Raw genomic sequence first — 24947 nt, forward strand, 5'->3', positions numbered from 1 at the left:
CTATGGAATGGTCAGGGGGTCTTCAAACTATGGCCCTCCAGTTGTTCAGGAACTACAATTCCCATCATGCCTAGTCAGGTCTGTGAACGTCAGAGTTTTACATTGCCTCATGGGATGTGTAGTTCTGCAACAGCTGGAGGGGCGTAGTTTTAGGATCCCTGGTTGAGATCAAAGCATATTCATGTGTTGGAATGGCCCAAAGTCCAGACCTAAATCCAATTGAGAATCTGTGGCAAGACTGAAAATTGCTGTTCACAGATGCTCCCCATCCAATCTGACAGTGCTTGGGATATTTTGCAAAGAAGAATGGGGAAAAAGGTGGTGGAAAGGGGGGGGGCGCTCATATTGCTGATCTAGTGGGATTATGCTGCCTATGTGCCTTTAGAGATTCAAATGTCATTTACTAAATTTATCACATTCCCAAAGACGTGCTAACATTTTTTTTCTAGGTCCACAATACCACAATAGACCTCACCTTAGAACTCCCATCCTGACATGACCTGCTGAGGCCATGAGGGGGCCCCACTCTCCCTGCTGGGTTTTAATTATATAGAAGAAAATGGTAAATGAGCAGGGAGACCTGGCCTGTTGGAGCGGGGCACCCCATAGTTGGACTTGGTCTTTAACTGTTGACTCCTTTTCCAAGAAATGCCCCCCCACACACCCATGAAGTATTGGAGGGTAATTGGCGCAGTGTACTCACCCAGTGCTCCTTGGCAGATATCAGTCCTGCTGGCTCCGCCTACAATAAACTGCGGGTCACTGACGATTTCCTGGAGAGGAATAAAATTAAAACAGGTCATCTATTTATCAGTGAAGTCTTGAAGAAATCTAAAGCCAAAAGTTTTGCTTTTGCATGGAGCAAAAAAGGGTTTAAACCCGTGCCGGGTTTATTTTTTTTTGTAATGTGTCACATATAAGAGATTTCCTTTTACTTTCTGACCAGGAGGCCCAGCAGACAGTGAGAGGAAATCCCCTCTTAGACAATTGTCACCAGAAACAGTTGTCACCATTGCAAGATTTCCCCTCACTTACCTTTCTCGGGACAATAATAACAATTTGACTTCTTGTCACTTTAGGAGAGGAAATTCCCTCTTAGCACACTTGTATAAAGTACTCGAAACCCATACTTGAGTAGAAGTGGAAGTGCTCGATCAAAAAGTGACTCGAGTAGAAGTGGAAGTGCTCGATCAAAAAGTGACTTGAGTAGAAGTACTAAAGTATTCAACATTTTTTGTACTTAAGTATTGCAAGTCGTTTTATTTTTAAATTTTGCTACTCAAGTACTGAAAGTAAAAGTACAAGTACTGTGTTATGTAGTTATTAAAAGAAAGAAGTCAAAAGTTTGAACATCATATTGTTTTTTATTATTTCAAATGATTAACATAAAGGACAATCACAATTCCTTTGGCTGTAACTTTTTATAAACAAAAACAGATAAAGTCCCTCCCTTTCCCTTTAAAGCATCCCTCCTTCTCTTTCCTGCATATTTTTTCTTTCTCCACAGCTTATTGGTGCGCAAAATCATATATAAACCAATGTGATATACAACAATATATTCCAATAATGAAATAAAGCAAGAGTTTATGAAAGTTAATAAAAAAGTCCATATATATATATATATATATATATATATATATATATATATATATATATATATATATATATATATATAATATAATATACACACACACACACACACACACATACATACATATATATATATACATACATACATATAATGCCATAATACCATATACAGGTCCCTCTCAAAAAATTAGCATATCATGAAAAGGTTCTCTAAACAAGCTATTAACCTAATCATCTGAATCAGCTAATTAACTCTAAACACCTGCAAAAGATTCCTGAGGCTTTTAAAAACTCCCGGCCTGGTTCATTACTCAAAACCGCAATCATGGGTAAGACTGCCGACCTGACTGCTGTCCAGTAGGCCATCATTGACACCCTCAAGCAAGAGGGTAAGACACAGAAAGAAATTTCTGAACGAATAGGCTGTTCCCAGAGTGCTGTATCAAGGCACCTCAGTCGGAAGTCTGTGGGAAGGAAAAAGTGTAGCAGAAAACGCTGCACAACGAGAAGAGGTGACCGGACCCTGAGGAAGATTGTGTAGAAGGACCGATTCCAGACCTTGGGGGACCTGCGGAAGCAGTGGACTGAGTCTGGAGTAGAAACATCTAGAGCCACCGTGTACAGGCGTGTGCAGGAAATGGGCTACAGGTGCCGCATTCCCCAGGTCAAGCCACTTTTGAACAAGAAACAGCGGCAGAAGCGCCTGACCTGGGCTACAGAGAAGCAGCACTGGACTGTTGCTCAGTGGTCCAAAGTACTTTTTTTCGGATGAAAGCAAATTTTGCATGTCATTCGGAAATCAAGGTGCCAGAGTCTGGAGGAAGACTGGGGAGAGGGAAATGCCCAAATGCCTGAAGTCCAGTGTCAAGTACCCACAGTCAGTGATGGTCTGGGGTGCCATGTCAGCTGCTGGTGTTGGTCCACTGTGTTTTAGCAAGGGCAGGGTCAATGCAGCTAGCTATCAGGAGAGTTTGGAGCACTTCATGCTTCCATCTGCTGAAAAGCTTTATGGAGATGAAGATTTCATTTTTCAGCACGACCTGCCACCTGCTCACAGTGCCAAAACCACTGGTAAATGGTTTACTGACCATGGTATTACTGTGCTCAATTGGCCTGCCAACTCTCCTGACCTGAACCCCATAGAGAATCTGTGGGATGTTGTGAAGAGAAAGTTGAGAGACGCAAGACCCAACACTCTGGATGAGCTGAAGGCCGCTATCGAAGCATCCTGGGCCTCCATAACACCTCAGCAGTGCCACAGGCTGATCGCCTCCATGCCACGCCGCATTGAAGCAGTCATTTCTGCAAAAGGATTCCCGACCAAGTATTGAGTGCATAACTGAACATAATTATTTGAAGGTTGACTTTTTTTGGATTAAAAACACTTTTCTTTTATTGGTCGGATGAAATATGCTAATTTTTTGAGATAGGAATTTTGGGTTTTCATGAGCTGTATGCCAAAATCATCAATATTAAAACAATAAAAGGCTTGCACTACTTCAGTTGTGTGTAATGAATCTAAAATATATGAAAGTCTAAAGTTTATCAGTACATTACAGAAAATAATGAACTTTATCACAATATGCGAATTTTTTGAGAGGGACCTGTATATGTGACAAAACAAGATGAATATATTTTCAAAGGTGCCGGAATCAAACAGGTGCTATTCCAAATAATAGGTGCAGACTCCTCCCACCACCTTGTGGATTTCCCCCTTACCCGGCGGATGAAGGGAAGTGCAAAATAATATCCAAATAGACTCTTCCAGTGAAACAAAACTGCAAAACCTGTGCTCTCAACTTCCAGTGAAAAAAGCAAAATCAGCCTCTTACCAGAAGAAAGGTCTATGTACGCTTGTGACTCTCCTTGGTTGGGGGAGGTTCTCTTTCCCCTTAACAGCAGATATGTAGACCATTTTATTTATACATAGCATTTATTTTCGTATGCGCTGATTTACACATGACATTATACACATTTTTTGAGCTTCATGAAACCTACCATCTACTGTTCTGGCAGTGGTAATTTTTATAATTGTGTAACTATGCAACACAAAAAAAAATATTGGAGTAGAAGTATTGAAATCATCGAAAAAGTGTAGCGACGTAAAAGTGGAAGTAGGAGAAAAAAATTCTACTCTAGGAAAGTACAGATACCGCCTTTCCGTACTTAAGTACAGTAATGAAGTAGTTCTACTTAGTTACTATACATCTCTGCCTCTTAGACAGTTGTCACCATTGCAAGATTTGCCCTCACTTACCTTTCTCGGGACAGTGATAAAAATTTGGACTTGTCAGTTTATGTCCCTGTAACAATCTCCAGAACCAATAGGGTGACCCCCCCCAATTAGCTCACAGACAGCAATAAACATTTACAAAAATATTGGGGGGGGGGGCTTATCCGGGATGTGCCCTCTGACTACAGACTATGGGTCTGAAGGTGCCCCTTCTTGCTTATCTTATAAAGTTGGGTGTCACTCACCCCGGGACGCTTCCACCGCACTCCCTGTACTTTGCTAGAGCCAGGTCCCAGTTCTTTGAAGCCCATGGAGGAGGTGATGGCGGGGAAGTGGGGGTCCTCAAATAACGTTCCATTCTCTAGACAGGACTGCCGCAGGCTGTCATAATCCTGTTTGAAGTATTTCACAGCCTGCTCATGTGACCCGACCCCATCCGCCTTCAGCCGATCGATCTTCAGCTTCGACGCGATTCCGCCAAATGGCATCATCTTCTTATCTGAAAGAGAAGAGCAAGTCGGTGAGCAGACATGCATAGGAAGAAGTGGGGTACCATGGAACCGGCAGAACATCCGTCCAATATCACGTATCCATGTATCAACGGATAACCACAAAACATTTCTGAGGAACTTAGGCTGAGTTCAGACTGGTGCGAATTGGATTTGGGCTTCCTCGCATCGAATTCGCATGTCGGGAGACTGTGACCGGCTCTCAATAGCAATCCACAGAGCAATCCACAGAGTTAAAATAGTCGCACCAAAGCTGTACTCATTTTAAGAGGCCGGCATGTTCCTTCGGAGGTAGGTGAACAGGGGGGATAAAAACACAGTTGAACTGCAGGTTTTTACCGCCTGTGTGTACAAGGCCTTATTGAATATGCAACATTAGTATTCAAAAATTAGGCAGGAGGAGGAGGAGGAGGCAGGCTCCCTTCTTCAGGGCCATGGGCGTCCACAAAGGAGGGGCGGGGGGGGCAAGCACCCTCCCCCCCTGTAATTTCCTGGTCTGCTCTAAGAGAGGAATCTATGGGGACTCTGCGCTAAAGAGGGATCTATGGGGGACCCTGGCCTGGCCTGCCCTAAAGGGGGATCTATGGGGACCCTGGCATGCCCTAAAGGGGGATCTATGGGGATCCTGGCCTGCCCTAAAGGGGGCCATATTGGCTATATATACAGTGGGTACGGAAAGTATTCAGACCCCCTTAAATTTTTCACTCTTTGTTATATTGCAGCCATTTGCTAAAATCATTTAAGTTCATTCTTCTTCCTCATGAATGTACACATAGCACCCCATACTGACAGAAAAATACAGAATTGTTGACATTGTTGCAGATTTATTAAAAAAGAAAAACTGAAATATCACATGGTCCTAAGTATTCAGACCCTTTGCTCAGTATTTAGTAGAAGCCCCCTTTTGATCTAATACAGCATTGAGTCTTTTTGGGAAAGATGCAACAAGTCTTTCACACCTGGATTTGGGGATCCTCTGCCATTCCTCCTTGCAGATCCTCTCCAGTTCTGTCAGGTTGGATGGTAAACGTTGGTGGACAGCCATTTTTAGGTCTCTCCAGAGATGCTCAATTGGGTTTAAGTCAGGGCTCTGGCTGGGCCATTCAAAAACAGTCACGGAGTTGTTGTGAAGCCACTCCTTCGTTATTTTAGCTGTGTGCTTAGGGTCATTGTCTTGTTGGAAGGTAAACCTTCGGCCCAGTCTGAGGTCCAGAGCACTCTGGAGAAGGTTTTTGTCCAGGATATCCCTGTACTTGGCCGCATTCATCTTTCCCTCGATTGCAACCAGTCGTCCTGTCCCTGCAGCTGAAAAACACCCCCACAGCATGATGCTGCCACCACCATGCTTCACTGTTGGGACTGTATTGGACAGGTGATGAGCAGTGCCTGGTTTTCTCCACACATACCGCTTAGAATTAAGGCCAAAAAGTTATATTTTGGTCTCATCAGACCAGAGAATCTTATTTCTCACCATCTTGGAGTCCTTCAGGTGTTTTTTAGCAAACTCCATGCGGGCTTTCATGTGTCTTACACTGAGGAGAGGTTTCCGTCGGGCCACTCTGCCATAAAGCCCAGACTGGTGGAGGGCTGCAGTGATGGTTGACTTTCTACAACTTTCTCCCATCTCCTGACTGCATCTCTGGAGCTCAGCCACAGTGATCTTTGGGTTCTTCTTTACCTCTCTCACCAAGGCTCTTCTCCCCCGATAGCTCAGTTTGGCCGGACGGCCAGCTCTAGGAAGGGTTCTGGTCGTCCCAAACGTCTTCCATTTGAGGATTATGGAGGCCACTGTGCTCTTAGGAACCTTAAGTGCAGCAGAAATCGTTTTGTAACCTTGGCCAGATCTGTGCCTTGCCACAATTCTGTCTCTGAGCTCTTCAGGCAGTTCCTTTGACCTCATGATTCTCATTTGCTCTGACATGCATTGTGATCTGGAAGGTCTTATATAGACAGGTGTGTGGCTTTCCTAATCAAGTCCAATCAGTATAATCAAACACAGCTGGACTCAAATGAAGGTGTAGAACCATCTCAAGGATGATCAGAAGAAAAGGAAAGCACCTGAGTTAAATATATGAGTGTCACAGCAAAGGGTCTGAATACTTAGGACCATGTGATATTTCAGTTTTTCTTTTTTAATAAATCTGCAACAATGTCAACAATTCTGTGTTTTTCTGTCAGTATGGGGTGCTATGTGTACATTCATGAGGAAGAAGAATCAACTTAAATGATTTTAGCAAATGGCTGCAATATAACAAAGAGTGAAAAATTTAAGGGGGTCTGAATACTTTCCGTACCCACTATATATATTATATATATATATATATATATATATATATATATATATATTCTTTGCAGGGAGAGCCTGGAGTACCTGGTGGTGCAGGAAAACATGGTAGCACGGGGAATATAGGTGAAAAGGTAAGACTAAAGAGGGATCTAGGAGGACTCTGGCCTGCTCTAAAGGAGGATCTATAGGGACCCTGCTCTAAAAGGGGATCTATGGGGGACCCTGGCCTGGCCTGCTCAAAAGGGGAATCTATGGGGGCAAAAAGGGGCGGAGCATGGGTGATCTTAAAATTATGCCCCCCCCCGAAAAAAGTTCTGCAGACGCCTATGTTCAGGGCTCATTTACATCAAAAGGAACAAGCGCACGCTCCTTTTTGCAAGTTCCCGTACAAAGTAACAAATCGCAACAGCCAACAATTATTACATTCAGTATCTTTGTATCGCAGTTGGATTATTGTTACTTTGTATCATCATGTGTGATCTGACCAATCATAGGGTGTGACACCAATGCTTGGATACAGTCCATACTATGTCTGGTTGGGGGGGGGGGGGTAATATACAGTATATGTTGGGTTTATATGTTGGGTTACTCATTACATCCCAGCACACATTCTTCACTGGAAACCATTATAACACAACCAGCGCCGACACGCTTCCCTTCTACAGAACTTTATTTGCATTTACAGCACGCAGATAACATCCTGGAAGGAGAATGACACAGCACTGCAGAGCACAGACGCAGCAGACCCCCCCCCACCCCCACCCATAGTTTGCCCCTGAGTCATTGCTGGTCCTGGGCCAAGTCCCATTCCTGAGTGAGTGGGGAGAGAATTCCATCTCATTCAATGACACCGTCCTGGACTAAGATTACAGAATATCCACAGTATAGACCCACAGAAACCGCACCTCCACTACAAGTACCAGCATGCTTAGTACACATCAGCACCTTCCCTTCCATATCCTTCATTACACTCCATGGCAGGGACTTTTATTAACATTGGGACCACAAGTAGGGTCCAGGGAGCTCCCAGAAGACAGCGTAGTCACCCCATAGACCACATTCTCTTAGTCTTTTACCCCCCCTTGGGGAACCCATGCTGAAATGGATTACATCCACAGCTCCTTGGGGGTACATCGGGGGCCGATCATTTTGTTACCAACCCCCACCAAAATTATTTTCAGCAATATTCTTGAATAAATACTGTAAGTGCAGAAAAGAAAGACATGCAGTAAAAATGGTGGTGTCCTCTACAGAGCAATCTTTACTATGGATTGGACCCTGGGCAAACATTTTCCTGCCCCCCCCCCCCCCCCCCCATGCAATTTCACTCACCACCCCAAGAAGAAAAAAAAAAATACACGTATAGATTTACCTTAAAAAAAAAAAAGCCCATCATTACACAGGACCCCTCCCTCATACTACCCCCATCATTACACAGGACCCCTCCCTCATACTACCCCCATCATTACACAGGACCCCTCCCTCATACTACCCCCATCATTACACAGGACCCCTCCCTCATACTACCCCCATCATTACACAGGACCCCTCCTTCATACTACCCCCATCATTACACAGGACCCCTCCCTCATACTACCCCCATCATTACACAGGACCCCTCCCTCATACTACCCCCATCATTACACAGGACCCCTCCCTCATACTACCCCCATCATTACACAGGACCCCTCCCTCATACTACCCCCATCATTACACAGGACCCCCCCCCCCCAATACTACCCCCACCCTTATACTACTGCCATCATTACACTGGACCCCTCCCCCATACTACCGTCATTATTACACAGGACCCCCCCCCCGATACAATCCACATCATTACACAGGATCCCCTGCCCCATACTACCCCCATCATTACACTGGACCCCTCCACCATACTACGGTCATTATTACACAGGATCCCCCCTCCCCCATACTACCCCCACCCTTATACTACCTCCATCATTAGCCAGGACCCCTCCCCCATATTAACCTCATCAGTACACAGTAGGCCTGGGGAATATAATCAGTGAATCGATGCGACCCTTCGCGATTCTGCATCAATTCGGGGGGACGGCAACATTGATTGACGTCATCCAAGCCGCGCCACGCCCTTCCGCGCCTGGGAGAAAAAAAGTCAAAGAACACAGCTGATTGGTGGATTAGTGCGGGAGCTTAACCACTTGCCTACAGTGCACTTTCACCCCCTTCCTGCCCAGACCGATTTTCAGCTTTCAGCGCTCTCACACTTTGACTGAGAATTACTCAGTCATGCAACACTGTACCCATACAAAAATTGTGTCCTTTTTTTCACACAAATAGAGCTTTCTTTTGATGGTATTTGATCAATACTGGGTTTTTTATTTTTTGTGCTATAAATAAAAAAAGACTGAAAATATCGTGAAAAAACGCATTTTTCTTTGTTTCTGTCATAAAATTTTGCAAATTAGTCATTTTTCTTCACAAATTTTGGCCAAAATTTATACTGCTACTTATCTTTGGTAAAAAAAAAACCAAATAAGTGTATATTTGGTCTTTGTGAAAGTTAGAGTCCACAAGTTATGGTGCTATTCATTGAAAATTGATCACACTTGATCACACCTGATGTACTGAAGGTCTATCTCATTTCTTGAGACACTAAAAGGTCAGGAAAGTACAAATACCCCCCAAATGACCCCTTTTTGGAAAGTAGACATTCCAAGGTATTTAATAAGGGGCATGATGAGTTTTTTGAAGTTGTAATTTTTTCCCACAATGCTTTGCAAAATGAAGATTTATTTTTTTTTATTTTATTTTTTTTACAAATTGCCGTATTAACAGGTTATTTCTCTCACACAGCACATGTATACTTGCAACTACACCCCAAAACACATTCTACTACTCCGCCTGAGTATGGCGATACCACATGCGTGAGACTTTTTCACAGCCTGGCCACATACAGAGGCCTAACATCCGAGTAGCAGCGTCCGGCATTCTAGGAGCACAAATTACACATATCATTTCCTGACAACCTATCGCACTTTTGAAGGCCCTGGAGCACCAGGACAATGGAAACCCCCATAAAATGACCCCATTTTGGAAAGCAAACAGCCCAACATATAATTTTTGAGGCATAATGAGTCTTTTGAATATGTCATTTTTTTCCACAAGTTTTTGGAAAATGTGGAAAGAAAATGAAAACACATTTTTTTTACACAAAGCTGTCCATTTATGCAATATTTCTAACACATCGCATGTACATAGCAAAACTTGCACCCCAAAATACATTCTGCTATTCCTCCTGAGTATGGCGATACCACATGTGTAACACTTTTTCACAGCCTGGCCACATACATAGGCCTCACATCCAAGTAGCGCTTTACACAAAGTTGTCCATTTATCCACTTTAAGACTGGGCCTATTTTTGACACTTGGTGTTTACAAGCTAAAATATTTTTTTTTGCTAGAAAACTACTTTGAACCCCCAAACATTATATATTTTTTTTTAGCAGAGACCCTAGAGAATAAAATGGAGATCGTTGCAATATTTTTTATCACACCATATTTGCGCAGCAGTCATCCAAGTGCGATTTTTTTGAAAAAAATTCACTTTTTTGAACTAAAAAATAAGAAAACAGTAAATTTAGCCCAATTTTTTCCATAATATGAAAGATAATGTTACGCCGAGTAATTAGATACCCGACATGTCATGCTTCAAAATTGCGCATGCTCACAGAATGGCGCCAAACATTGGTACTTAAAAATCCCCATAGGCAACATTTTAAAAATTTCTGCAGGTTACTAGCTTAGAGTTACAGAGGAGGTCTAGGGCTCAAATTATTGCACTCGCTCTAACGATCGCGGTGATACCTCACATGTATGGTTTGAACACCGTTTACATATGTGGGCGGGACTTGCGTATGCGTTTGCTTCTGCACGCGAGCTAACGGGGACAGGACGCTTTAATTTTTTTTTTTTTTTCCTATTTATTTTATTTATTATTTTTTTATTTTTACACAGTTTAAAAAAAAAAATTTTTGATCATTTTTATTCCTATTACAAGGAATGTAAACATCCCTTGTAATAGAAATAGGCATGACAGGTCCTCTTTATTGTGAGATCTGGGGTCAAAAAGACCTCACACCTCACAACTACACTAAAAAAGAAAAAAAAAAAAAAAATTGTTGAAAGAGGGAAAAAAAAAAAAAGCAAAAAAAAAAAAAAGCGGCCCTTTAAACCGGTTGCTAGGCAACGTCTTTTGACGTAGCTCCGGTCCTCCAAGACCATAGAGTTGAGTGAGGGCCATCTTGCCCTCACTCGACTTCCTGTCTCTGAGGATCCGGGACCGGATAGTTTTCCCCGCTGCCGGCGGGTCCGGTAAGCTGGGAAAACGTCTGGGACGCGGCAGGAGGGGGGGCACCTCTTCCCCTGCACCGTAAGGGTAATTCCGCGGCGAATCCGCCACTGGGACCACCCTTATCTGAAAGCCGACCGCCCGCCGTTTCAAAAAATACCGGGGTTATGGGGGCTATCTGCTGCCATAACCCCAGTATTTAGCTTTTAATGGCCGACGCATATAGTCGTTAGGCGGTCAGTAAGTGATTGCATGTATATGGCAAACAGGTGACGATGACTGACGGGGTGACAGGTGACGATGACTGACGGGGTGACAGGTGACGATGATTGATGAGGTGACAGGTGACGATGATTGATGGGGTGACAGGTGACGATGATTGATGGGGTGACAGGTGACGATGATTGATGGGGTGACAGGTGATGATGATTGATGGGGTGACAGATGACGATGATTGATGGGGTGACAGGTGATGATGATTGATGAGGTGACAGGTGACGATGATTGATGAGGTGACAGGTGACGATGATTGATGGGGTGACAGGTGACGATGATTGATGGGGTGACAGGTGATGATGATTGATGGGGTGACAGGTGACGATGATTGATGGGGTGACAGGTGACGATGATTGATGAGGTGACAGGTGATGATAAATGAAGAGGTGACAGGTGACGATAATTGATGGGGTGACAGGTGACGATGATTGATGGGGTGACAGATGACAATCACTGACGGGGTGACATGTGACGATGATTGATGGGGTGACAAGTGACGATCACTGAAGGGGTGTCAAGTGACGATGACTGATGTGGTGACAGGTGACGATGACTGATGGGGTGACAGGTGACGGTGATTGATGGGGTGACAGGTGACGGGCGATGGTCACTGATGGGTGACAGGCGATGGTGCACGGCGGTACTGATGGCAGTCTCTGGTGACCGGTGAACTTTAGGCTACGTTCACATGTGAGCGTAGCGATCACGGTCAGAATCACTGCGATTCTGCCCGCGATCCAGAAATCATTGCAAATTGCGGGGCGCCTGTGCAATGCCTGTGATTTGCAATAGCACCCCAAACGCTGTGCGATGTTGCTGCGATTTCCGCCTGCCGAATCGCGGTAACATCGCGCAAACAACGCATGACGCTCCAAAGAAACTCTTGTACCTTTTTTGGGCGTCATGCGATGTTTGCGCGATGTTACCGCGATTCGGCAGGCGGAAATGGCGGCAACATCGCACAGCGTTTGGGGTGCTATTGCAAATCAGGGGCAACGCACAGGCGTCCCGCGATATGCAATGATTTCCGGATCGCGGGCAGAATCGCAGTGATTCTGCCTGCGATCGCTGCGCTCACATGTGAACGTTATGGGTGTCAATTTCTGGGCACTGATGAGGTGACTGTTGGGTGACAGGTGACATTGGGGGGGGCTGAGGACTGTGTGGGGACCTTTATTAGTGTGATTTTTACTTTGTGACATGTGTACAGAGCAGTAACTCACTATTTCTAGCTCTTCTCCCCTCACACTGGAAGCTGTATGAGGAGAGAAGAGCTAGTAACACTGAGTTAATGCTCTTTGTTTACATTTTCTGATCGGCTGTGAATGGATTCACAGCCGATCACATAGTAAACAGTCACTATCAGTGACTGTTTACTACCGCCGGTGACAGCTGTGTTCCTACGGAACACAGTGCCACCGACATGACCGCGCTGCGCGCTCCCGATCGCGCATGCGCGGTCATCTAGTGGGCGCCTTCATTGTGATCGGCTGTGTCATTGGAACACAGCCGATCACGTGGGAAACAGCCACGCCCTTTGGCTGTTTCCCCCCTGCCGGTGACGGGGGGTGTCCCGGGGACACCCCGACACCGGCAGTGCAGGGCGGCGCGCACGCGATCGCGCGCCTGCCCTGCTTAAAGTGCCGCCGTCATATGACAGCGGCCCAGGATAATGGTCGCTCCGCTCCGCCGTCATATGACGGCGGGCGGGCGGCAAGCGGTTAATAAAAAGGCTCCGGCCCTTCCTCTTCCCTCTTTGACCCGAGGCACAGCGGGAAGAAGAACATCCCCCGCGTGGTATCGGCGTCCCACCTGCAGCCAGCCAAGCCAGTCCACACTCCACACAGGAGCCCTGAGTGTTTCAGCCAGCCAGGACCTGGAGCCCCAAGCATCCCCATCGCAGCCAGCCTCACCTTGGTGGTCCCAGGCCCAGCCGCAACGCCAGCCAGCCACTGGAGCCCAGAGAGCAGAGCACTGTCCTCAGTGTGGTATGCAATGCAGTGCACAACAACCCACACACAGCAGGTATGCAAGTCCGAACTAATCATGTATGTATCACAAATTAATAAAAAAAAAAAAAAAAAAATTTTTTTTTTATTTTGTTCCACACAGTGTCACTCTCACCCCAGCTATGTGTTGTAGTTCTGGCAGCAGGTTGTCTCTCTCTCAGTGCCCGCTCACTCTTCCTGCCTGTCGCAAATTTAACGTGTCACCGGAGGCAGGGTGTCAGCATGGTGAATTTTCCGAAATCCGCCAGCAGGGGGAGGCAGAGCACCTTCCGACAAGCTGACACTTTAGAATTGCAGGGAATTGTGATGAGAATTTTAAACTTTAGGCAGAAGTAGTGCATCTGAATGGGAGAATATTTCCAACTCTGCTACTTTGGCCTCAAGTTTTCAATTCCCTTTTCAAATTCCTGTAATTCTCTCTTTATGAAGTAGACCCTATAATCTGATAAGTAGGCGGAGATTAATTATGCAGAGTGGGCGGAGCTTCGGGGGAAGTGGGTGTGGTAAGTAATTAATAGCTGTGCTGCAAAGTGTCCCTGGACATTTTTTTCAAATGTTGGCAACTATGCCTAGTTTTGTCTGACTGTGTCAATGTCATAGATGCCTCATGGGAATTGTAGTTCCTGAACAGCTGGAGGGCCATAGTTTGCACATTCCTGTTATAATACACTCTCCTCCACTCTATCCAAAATCAAAAATAAAAGTTTTGCCTTTAGTTGTACTTTAAAAGGTTTAGACCTTATATTAATATTTTATTTTCTTTTATGAAGCAGTAAACTGCACCACTACAGTTTGACGCCATACAAATTTTATTGTTACTTCTAGTAAATAGTGTTGTCGTCTGTCTCTGCTATGCTATTTTCAGACCTTCCTATAGGTTTGCAGTGCAAGAGCACTATGAGTATGCAGGGCTTGCAGGCCATGCCAGGGTCCAGGGAAGTGTCCTTCAAAAGCAAATGAAAATAAAAATGATTCTTTAATTTGTGACTGCTTGATTGTTTTTTAAATAAAGTTTTGAAAACCATTAGGCAGTGGGCTGGGCATGGGCACTGGGCAGCAATCATGATGCATCGTAATCGAATCGAGAGGTAAGTGAAGATGCGCAGCCCTAGTACAAAGTACCCCCTCCCCCACACTACCCCCATCATTACACTGGATCCCTCCCCCATATTAACCTCATCATTACACAGAACCCCTCCCCCATACTACATTAATACATAGGATCCCCTCTGCCACCATTACACAGGACCCCTCCTCCTTACTAACCCGATCATTACAAAAGATCACCTCCCCCATACAATCCCCATCATTACACGGGACCCCGCCCCAATACTACCCTCAATATTACAGTACCCCCTCCCCCAAACTACACCCATCATTACACAGGACCCCCTCCCCCATACTACTCCCGTCATTACATAGGATCCCTCCCCCATCATTACACAGGACCCCTACCCCATACTACTCCCATCATTACACAGGACCCCTACCCCATACTACTCCCATCATTACACAGGACCCCTACCCCATACTACTCCCATCATTACACAGGACCCCTACCCCATACTACTCCCATCATTACACAGGACCCCTACCCCATACTACTCCCATCATTACACAGGACCCCTACCCCATACTACTCCCATCATTACACAGGACCCCTACCCCATACTACTCCCATCATTACACAGGACCCCTACCCCATCATTACACAGGACCCCCTACCCCATACTACTCCCATCATTACATAGGATCCCCTACCCCATACTACTCCCATCATTACACAGGACCCCTACCCCATACTACTCCCATCATTACATAGAATCCCCTACCCCATACTACTCCCATCATTACACAGGACCCCTACCCCATACTACTCCCATCATTACACAGGACCCCTACCCCATACTACTCCCATCATTACACAGGACCCCTACCCCATACTACTCCCGTCATTACATAGGATCCCCTACCCCATACTACTCCCATCATTACATAGGATCCCCTACCCCATACTACTCCCATCATTACATAGGATCCCTCCCCCATCATTACACAGGATCCCTCTCCCATCATTACACAGGACCCCTACCCCATACTACTCCCATCATTACATAGGATCCCTCCCCCATCATTACACAGGATCCCTCTCCCATCATTACACAGGACCCCTACCCCATACTACTCCCATCATTACATAGGATCCCCCTCCCCCCTCATTACACAGGACCCCTACCCCATACTACTCCCATCATTACATAGGATCCCCCTTCCCCCTCATTACACAGGACCCCTACCCCATACTAATTCAATAATTACATAGGATCCCCCTCACCCATCCCACCATCATTATACAGGACCCCTTCCCTATACCACCCCAGTTATTACACAGGCCCTCTCCCCTATACTACCCTCATTATTACACAGGACCCCCTCCCCCATACTACACCCATCATTACACAGGACTCCCTCCCCCATTACACAGGGTCTCCTCTCCCATACTACCCCCATCATTACACAGGACTCCCTCCCCCATACTACCCTCATTACACAGGACCCCCTTCCCTATACCACCCTCATCATTACACAAGACCTGGTCCTTCCTCCTAGTGGTCTCACGAGAGAATGTCAGGTAAACACCCCCCAAGAAGTTCTTCAGCGGTCTGATGGTCTGCAGTTTGTCGGTCATAGTGAGGGAGAGGGGCCCTGTGACTGTGTCTGGGACTATTTACCTTACCAAGCTGACCAATCACCGCACAGGCTGCAAACATAACACCCGACCAATCACCAGTGCTCCCAACATTCAATTCTGCCCTCATCTTCTCAGTGATCACCAAATCCACTTAACTATTTGCGGGCAGCTCAGCTGCTTTGGACCCCGCAATAATAATTGGGCTTGGGGCAGCTGCCCCTTTTGCCCTGCAATAAAAGGCAACCCTGGTCCTCCAATATAAGTTGCCAGTGTACCTTACAGAGTAGTTTAATGGAAAATTGGAATCGGTGGTGAGTGTAGACGGGGTATCAATCCTCTATTGCTCACTGCTCAAGGAACCCCTAGACATCTCTGAAGGAACCCTAGGTTTTCAATCACTGGGCTAAAGAACCCCCCCCCCCCCCCAATAATTGTGAGGTTCTCTAACATTTGCGGTCAGTGCAGTGTATAGGTGACCCTTTACATTAGTGTTTAATGGAAAATTGCCCCCTTGCATTGGCGGTCAGGGTAGGTAGGAGATCAATCCACCAATGTTCACAGTTCAAGAAGTCCCTAGCAACCTCAGGACGAATGGTAGTGTTTTATGGAATCCATGGAGTGTTCTTGGCAAGCAGTTCTAGTTCTTCTTTTCAAGACCAGAGGCCACAAAGAAAGAACCATGCCAACATGCGAGTCATAGACGTGCTGGGTGTGCCTGGGCACACCCTAATCACACCATGTGCATTAACATTAATTGCTCTGTATGCCGGCAGGAAGATGGGAAATACCGGCTCTGCCATAAAGAGAAGTACTTTCACACTTCTTTCATTCTAAATCTGCAGGCAGGGAGATATTGTGCCAGCAGGAAGATCAGAAAGATCTCCTCTCTGACTGGCAGAGTGCCGCAAGGCAGAGTGGTACTGGCTTTTCAACCAATCAGGATGCCTGACAGGAGCTCACGTGACTATACGTCAAGCACCCTGATTGGTTGGAAAGCCAGTAACATGGGACTTCTGCAAAGGCGGTGGTGGCTTCCCCCTAAGGCTCCTTCATGTACGCAGTGCTCTGCGCCCCAAGCCCACCATTTTTTGCTGCCTATTAGAGCTCTGGCTCTAATCACGTGCTTAAAAAATAAAAAATAAAACCCCATTGGAATCCATGGGTCCGGTGCCCTGCATGTAGATTAGGGGGCCGTATGCATGGATGGGGGGGGGGGGCGGCGCCCCTGTGCCCCCAAAGGATGGGCCGCCACTGATGAGGGGTGAATGCCAGATTCTTTACCCCCATTTTACCTTTCCAAGGTGTTTTAACCTGTATTTAGGTTCATGAAGATACAAGGCAGGTATCATCACTGCAACCTCTGACCTTTTTTTACCTGCCTAGCCTTTAGATCAGTGATCTTCAAACTGCGGCCCAGGGGCCGGATGTGGCCCTTTCCCCTGCTTTTATCTGGCCCTTGGGGCACTATTTCATTCATTGACGCCAACAATGGGACACAGTTCCTCTCAATGACACCAACATTTGGGCAATATTCCTCCCAATTAAGCAAACAATGGGGCACAATTCCTCCCAATGACACCAATGATGGGACACAATTCCTAGCAATGACACCAATGATGGGACACAATTCCTAGCAATGACACCAATGATGGGGCCCACTGACACCAATGATGGGACACAATTCCAAGCAATGACACCAATGATGGGACACAATTCCTAGCAATGACACCAATGATGGGACACAATTCCTAGCAATGACACCAATGATGGGACACAATTCCTAGCAATGACACCAATGATGGGACACAATTCCAAGCAATGACACCAATGATGGGGCACAATTCCTAGCAATGACACCAATGATGGGGCCCACTGACACCAATGATGGGACACAATTCTTAGCAGTGACACCAATGAAAGGGCCCACTGACACCAATGATGGGACACAATTCCTAGCAGTGACACCAATGAAGGGGCCCACTGACACCAATGATGGGACACAATTCCTAGCAATGACACCAATGATGGGGCCCACTGACACCAATGATGGGACACAATTCCTAGCAATGACACCAATGATGGGGCCCACTGACACCAATGATGGGACACAATTCCTAGCAATGACACCAATGATGGGACACAATTCCTAGCAATGACACCAATGTTGGGGCCCACTGACACCAATGATGGGACACAATTCCTAGCAATAACACCAATGATGGGGCCCACTGACACCAATGATGGGACACAATTCCTAGCAATGACACCAATGATGGGGCCCACTGACACCAATGATGGGACACAATTCCAAGCAATGACACCAATGATGGGACACAATTCCTAGCAATGACACCAATGATGGGACACAATTCCTAGCAATGACACCAATGATGGGACACAATTCCAAGCAATGACACCAATGATGGGGCACAATTCCTAGCAATGACACCAATGATGGGGCCCACTGACACCAATGATGGGACACAATTCTTAGCAGTGACACCAATGAAAGGGCCCACTGACACCAATGATGGGACACAATTCCTAGCAGTGACACCAATGAAGGGGCCCACTGACACCAATGATGGGACACAATTCCTAGCAATGACACCAATGATGGGGCCCACTGACACCAATGATGGGACACAATTCCTAGCAATGACACCAATGATGGGGCCCACTGACACCAATGATGGGACACAATTCCTAGCAATGACACCAATGATGGGACACAATTCCTAGCAATGACACCAATGTTGGGGCCCACTGACACCAATGATGGGACACAATTCCTAGCAATAACACCAATGATGGGGCCCACTGACACCAATGATGGGACACAATTCCTAGCAATGACACCAATGATGGGGCCCACTGACACCAATGATGGGACACAATTCCTAGCAATGACACCAATGTTGGGGCCCACTGACACCAATGATGGGACACAATTCCTAGCAATGACACCAATGATGGGGCCCACTGACACCAATGATGGGACACAATTCCTAGCAATGACACCAATGATGGGACCCACTGACACCAATGATGGGACACAATTCATTCCAATGATGGGGCATGGTTTATTCCAACTGATGCTGGGATATTTTCTACTCCCCATGGCCACAGTCCGCCCCCCCCCCAAAAAAACTCTGAAGGACCGTAAACTGGCCCTTTGTTTAGAAAGTTTGGAGACCCCTGCTTTAGATTGTCACAAATGGGGTTTGTGATGGAACGCCTGGCACCCCGCTTGGGTGATTCCGCTTAAAAGTGCCTCCTGCCCGCCAACCCTTTTCAGCAGGCTAAGAGCCAATACCAGCCCTTTACCCCAAGCATCGTATACAGACCAGATGTTGAGGTAAAAGCAAAGGAATGACTGTTTATTGAACAAAAATACTGTTTTTTTTTTACACTTCAAAAGTACATGAACAACGAAACCAAATATTACCCAAAAACATCACCCAATGGTTAAATAAGGTAAAGTTGACACAAGACTAATCCCATCATGTAGGAACCTCCAAGAGGATTAGCCAACAGAAACAATAGGTGACTCAATTAAAAATGGGAATTCACACCTAGGAGGCACACAATGGGAGAGCCACACAACAATAAACACAACACCTTAATAAACAGATTAGATCTAAGGACCCCAGCATCAGGTTGTCTTGAGCGGATTACCATCTGCTCTGAGTCTAGGAGGGGGGAGTGAGGCAGTCATTGCTGATTTGTGCACAGAGGCCCCAAATCAGTATCCAGGTCCTAGGTTCCCAGAGTCTGTATTTCGGGGAGACATGGACCCGAACACGAAGCAAAACCACTCCAAGGGCCCCTTAGGCACCCCCCCACTCCAAGGGCCCCTCAGGCACCCCCCCCCCACGCCAAGGGCCCCTCAGGCACCCCCCCCACGCCAAGGGCCCCTCAGGCACCCCCCCCCCCACGCCAAGGGCCCCTCAGGCACATCCCCCCCACTCCAAGGGCCCCACAGGCACCCCCCCCCCACGCCAAGGGCCCCTCAGGCACATCCCCCCCACTCCAAGGGCCCCACAGGCACCCCCCCCCCACTCCAAGGCCCCTCAGGCACCCTCCCCCTACTCCAAGGGCCCCACAGGCACCCCCACAAGAATAGAGCCCTTTCAAAAGCCAGGTACCATAGTCAGTAGGCAAGAGAGTAGCCTGCAGTCCCCTCCAAGAACCCCAGTCCTGGTTGGGTCTGTCACACGGTTTATTCTCTAAACTTGCAAAATAGAGATCGATTGTGAAAAAAAATGTTCCAGTTCATCTATTTTTCCTGCTGGGCTGTTTGGGCCAAAAGCAAATCTCTGATTTGTGTTAATTTCTGGTTTAGTAAATCAGAAATTCATAGTATGAACATAAACTGCAGATTGAGTTGCACAGAAAAAAATACTCATTAATCAAGATCAATAAAGTGGCACCAGGTTCTGCAGTCTTGGGAAGGAGAGTGGGGCAGCACCAGCATAGCATAAAACTATGCCAAAAGTGTCTTAACCATGTGCCTACAGGGCACTTTCACCCCCTTCCTGCCCAGGCCAATTATCAGCACTGTCACACTTTGAATGACAATTGCGCGGTCATGCAACTCTGTACCCAAATTCATTTTTTTATATCTTTTTTTTCCCCCACAAATAGAGCTTCCTTTTGCTGGTATTTAAAGCGGAGTTCCGGCCTTGCTGAATAGCCACATTTTTCAGCATTTTCAGAGCATTTTTATAGCTGTAACACTCCTCTCAAAACCCACTAGTTTTCGGGTTCTTTCCAGCCAGAAAACGCCCCTCCTAAAAACTACCGATACCGTGTTTTATTGCCGATATTTTCGGACATTTTTTTTTTTTTTTTTTTTACACAGGTATTGTGGAGAAATCTGGGGTCTAAAAGACCCCAAACCCCTCCTCTGCACTTAAAAAGCATTCAAAACACCAAGTTTGGCTGTTTTGAATGCTGTAATTTTTTTTAATTTGACGCCGCCAGTACCCGGAAGTGATGTCATGACATCACTTCCGGGTCTTTACATGGAGACCCGATCAGAGCTGAATGCGGCTTTGATCGGGTCTTGGTCGGCCGTGAAGATAGGATGCCTGGGTCTCCCGGTGGGATGGGAGACCCAGGAGAGCCGCGGAAGGGGTGGGGTTGGGGGGGATGCATCAGTTGTCATTACAAGACAGCCGACCATCGGCTATGGACGCCGGTACCGGGGTGATGCCTCTAGCTGCAGGTATCACTCCGGTACAGCACTTTCCCGAAATATCGGCAATATCGGTAACCTCTGAGGCCGATTCCAATGTATCGGGGAAAGTGCAGATCGGCCCTCGCTATATCGGCTTTGCCGATAATCGGTCGATCTCTATCAAACACTGCTGACAACAGCCTGTGTGTGAATGGGCACATAGGATAACATGCCGGGGATTTTTTTGGCTGCAGAAATAAAAAAAAAAAAAACACCTGATGCCAAAAACAGCCACTGTAAAAAACACCCAGTGTGCATAGATATATGCTGTATATCAGGGATCTTCAAACTACGGCCCTCCAGCTGTTGTGGAACTACACATCCCATGAGGCATTGTAAAACTCTGACATTCACAGACATGACGAGGCATGATGGGAATTGTAGTTCCTGAATAACTGGAGGGCCATAGTTTGAAGACCCCTGCTGTATATGGATGAAGGAGCACAGGAGGCACAGCAGCATTGTCATTTAGGGGGGAGGGGTCATTCTGGTGTCTGCTGCAGCCCTTACTGGGATACTGGCCAAGGTTGGGAACGCCAATATTGGGGACAGGTGACAACATACTGGTTATTCTTCCCACATCACACATTCCCACGCTCTCCTGTACACTTCCCACACACAGCGTGAAATCAGCAAACCGCAGCGGCGTATCGCCTTCCTATTCTCTAATCCGGGATTTAGGCTTCTATTGATACTTTGTCACTTTACACGCAGAGTTTACCATTGTGGGTGTGGCGCTCAATAATTAGTGCCGGTTCACAGTATAGCAATGTCAGACAACGCATACGAGTCGCACCGCTCTGCGAATCCCATGCGATGTTTGTGGGAAGCGAATCGCATTCAGACCAGAGTTGCGCAGGACCCCCTTTTTTGGGTCCGCACCAGAATCAGATTGCATGGGTGTTCACACTTATGCAACCCGATTCCTGTCCAAGCTGACAGTTCACACTGCCATATGCGAACTGATCTGGGGGTGTCGACACTGCCACCTGTGAACTGCCTGCGAGTCGGGTGCGATGCAGGAACTTGCAGTAGAGTCGCAGGGTTCCCGCATTGCACCAACGTGAACCGGCACTGACAGCTGGATGTTCAGTAATTGTGTGATCTCAGGATTCAATGCTGCCTGTAAAGTCACATATTTATGGGCAAAAGATGTCACACGGCGAAGGCATTCAAACTGGAAACTGAAATCCAACAGATTTTTATTTTTTTTTTTGTTTTGGCTGGAAGTGAGATTTCCCCTCAATTTCTTTTTTCACTGTCAAACACAACGACCCCAGGGGCTGAATGCGGTCCACCAGGCCATTTCATGGGGCCCTCTCAACTCTCCTGCAGTTGGGGCACCCCCCTTGTCTCTGCTCCCACCTTTTTTTTCAGCAGTTGGCAGCAGGAAGGAGTACAGAAATCCTCCTATAGATCCTGAGCCTCTCTGTGCAGCCGCAGCACCCCCTCATCAACAACTCCCCCAGTCTTAGCATTCAGCAGACTCTGGTAGCTGACTCCAGTGATCCTCTGGTCCTCCTCCAGACCCTGCACTCTCTCCTCACTGGCTCAGCCCTCAGCTTCTTCCCTGCAGCAGTGCAAGGTAAGGGGGGGGCACTGTGATGTAAGGGAGGGTAGGGGGCTCTTGACTTCTGAAATTGGGAGGGGGATTGGACATTTGATTTAAGGGGGGGGGGGAAGTGCTCTGGACATTTAGTCTTACAGATAGAACTGAACCATAATACTGATGTGGCCCAGGATGAAATGGAGGGTGACACCTCTGCTGTAGGAGGAGGAGAAATCTCTCCAACGGGGACACAGAGAGGGACAAACCTAAGGGACATTCCATTCCTCCTTCAGTCAACAAAGTCACCGAGCAATAAACAATGATGAGGCGAGGATCACATCAGAGCCGGATATAGACCGTCTGATCTGGGGGAGCAGTGAAAAAAAAAAAGTCAGGGGACAAATCATCAACACACAGAGTCCCACACCATAAGAGAGCCCCCCCCCCCTCACAAATAGCCCCACCCTCCAATCTTCACTGTGGATACTTTGCATAAACATTGTTCATAGAGGAGATGGAGAGATACAAAGTAACATTGTTTACAAACATTAGAAAGTGACATTTTCTTTGTATCTACTCTGCTTCATTTATCTGGGGATCAAAGTGATGAGCTTCAACCCCCCCCCCCCCCCCCCATTTACACCAGGGTCCCCTTCTTCACATCAGAATCATCTTTCCACGACAGAGTCTCCCCCATCACACCAGCGTTCCCTCATCACATCTGAGCCCCCTTCACATTAGAGCCCAACCTATTACACAGACTCCTGATGATTGGGCCATGCGACCCATGAAACGCGTCAATTCAACATTCAAAATGTATTTATGAGCATACTGTTATTACCAGGTCAGGTTTTACTGATAATTTGCATTATTATGCTCATGGAATGAGGTTTTCCTTAGATATTTATATGGTTACTATTCTACATATTACGGTTTTGTTAATAAACCAGACGCATCGCATTTTAATGACACATTGAGTCCTCCTCAAAGTCCCACTGGGCTCTCTTTTCCTGTTTTGAACCTATTAATATCAGAGTCCCCCCTTACACAGTGCCCATCCCATCAGAGTCCCCATCCCATCAGAGTCCCCCCTTACACAGTGCCCATCCCATCAGAGTCCCCCCTTAAACAGTGCCCATTCCATCACATCAGAGTCCCACCTTACACAGTGCCCATTCCATCACATCAGAGTCCCCCCTTACACAGTGCCCATTCCATCACATCAGAGTCCCCCCTTACACAGTGCCCATCCCATCAGAGTCCCCCCTTACACAGTGCCCATCCCATCAGAGTCCCACCTTACACAGTGCCCATTCCATCCCATCAGAGTCCCCCCTTACACAGTGCCCATCCCATCAGAGTCCCCCCTTACACAGTGCCCATCCCATCAGAGTCCCCCCTTACACAGTGCCCATCCCATCAGAGTCCCCCCTTAAACAGTGCCCATTGCATCACATCAGAGTCCCACCTTACACAGTGCCCATCTGATCAGAGTCCCTTCTTCACATCAGAATCATCTTACCACATCAGAGTCTCCCCCATCATGCCAGCATTCCTTCATCACATCTGAGCCCCCTTCACATTAGAGGCCAATCTATTACATCAGAGTCCCCCCCTTACACAGTGCCCATCCCATCGAGTCTCCCCTACACATTGGAGTCCCCCCCTTACACAGTGCCCATGCCATCAGAGTCCCCCCTTACACAGTGCCCATACCATCACATCGAGTCTCCCCTACACATTGGAGTCCCCCTTACACAGTGCCCATCTAATCACATCAGAGTCCCCCCTTACACAGTGCCCATCCCATCAGAGTCCCCCCTTACACAGTCCCCTGTTACACAGTGCCCATCTAATCACATCAGAACCTCCCCTACACATTGGAGTCCTCTCATCAGAGCCCTAAGTTCCCCCCCCCCTTCACAAGTAGTGCTACCCTGGGGCTGGGCACTGTGCAGCTGTGCCGACTCTGCATTACCAAGACTGAGCAATACCCCATAGCTCCTCCCCAATGTCACTGGTCCTAGTGGGGCATGAACAAAAATCTAGGGGGGGGGGCTCAGCCCACCCCAGCTGCCCCTAGATCCGGCTCTGGTTCGCATCTATGCGTGTGCTGTTGATGCATTTTTGCTGTGCGTTATTTTATACATTTCCATGGAAGAGTGGAGTTCCACTTTAAATTTCAGTCATTGACTGTGGCTAGGCCGGGATGATGCCATCAGTCTGCTGC

At 46.9% G+C, this 24947-nt stretch overlaps 1 protein-coding gene across 2 annotated transcripts in view; it reads right to left on the reverse strand.

Annotated features, from left to right (window-relative positions):
- The window catches only part of CAPN11 (calpain 11), a 114508-nt gene that overhangs the window by 60115 nt on the left and 29446 nt on the right, over window positions 1-24947 (reverse strand). For both annotated transcript variants that reach the window (XM_082251650.1, XM_082251649.1), the window contains exons 2-3: window positions 4069-4322; window positions 704-773 (exon numbers count right to left, since the gene is read on the reverse strand). In XM_082251650.1, coding sequence (XP_082107776.1) covers window positions 704-773; window positions 4069-4314 — 316 coding nt within the window. In that variant the 5' untranslated portion in view covers window positions 4315-4322. The remainder of the gene's footprint in view (window positions 1-703; window positions 774-4068; window positions 4323-24947) is intronic.

This window comes from Pelophylax lessonae (assembly GCF_965119305.1).
Source record: "Pelophylax lessonae genome assembly, chromosome: 3".
Taxonomy (NCBI): domain Eukaryota; kingdom Metazoa; phylum Chordata; class Amphibia; order Anura; family Ranidae; genus Pelophylax; species Pelophylax lessonae.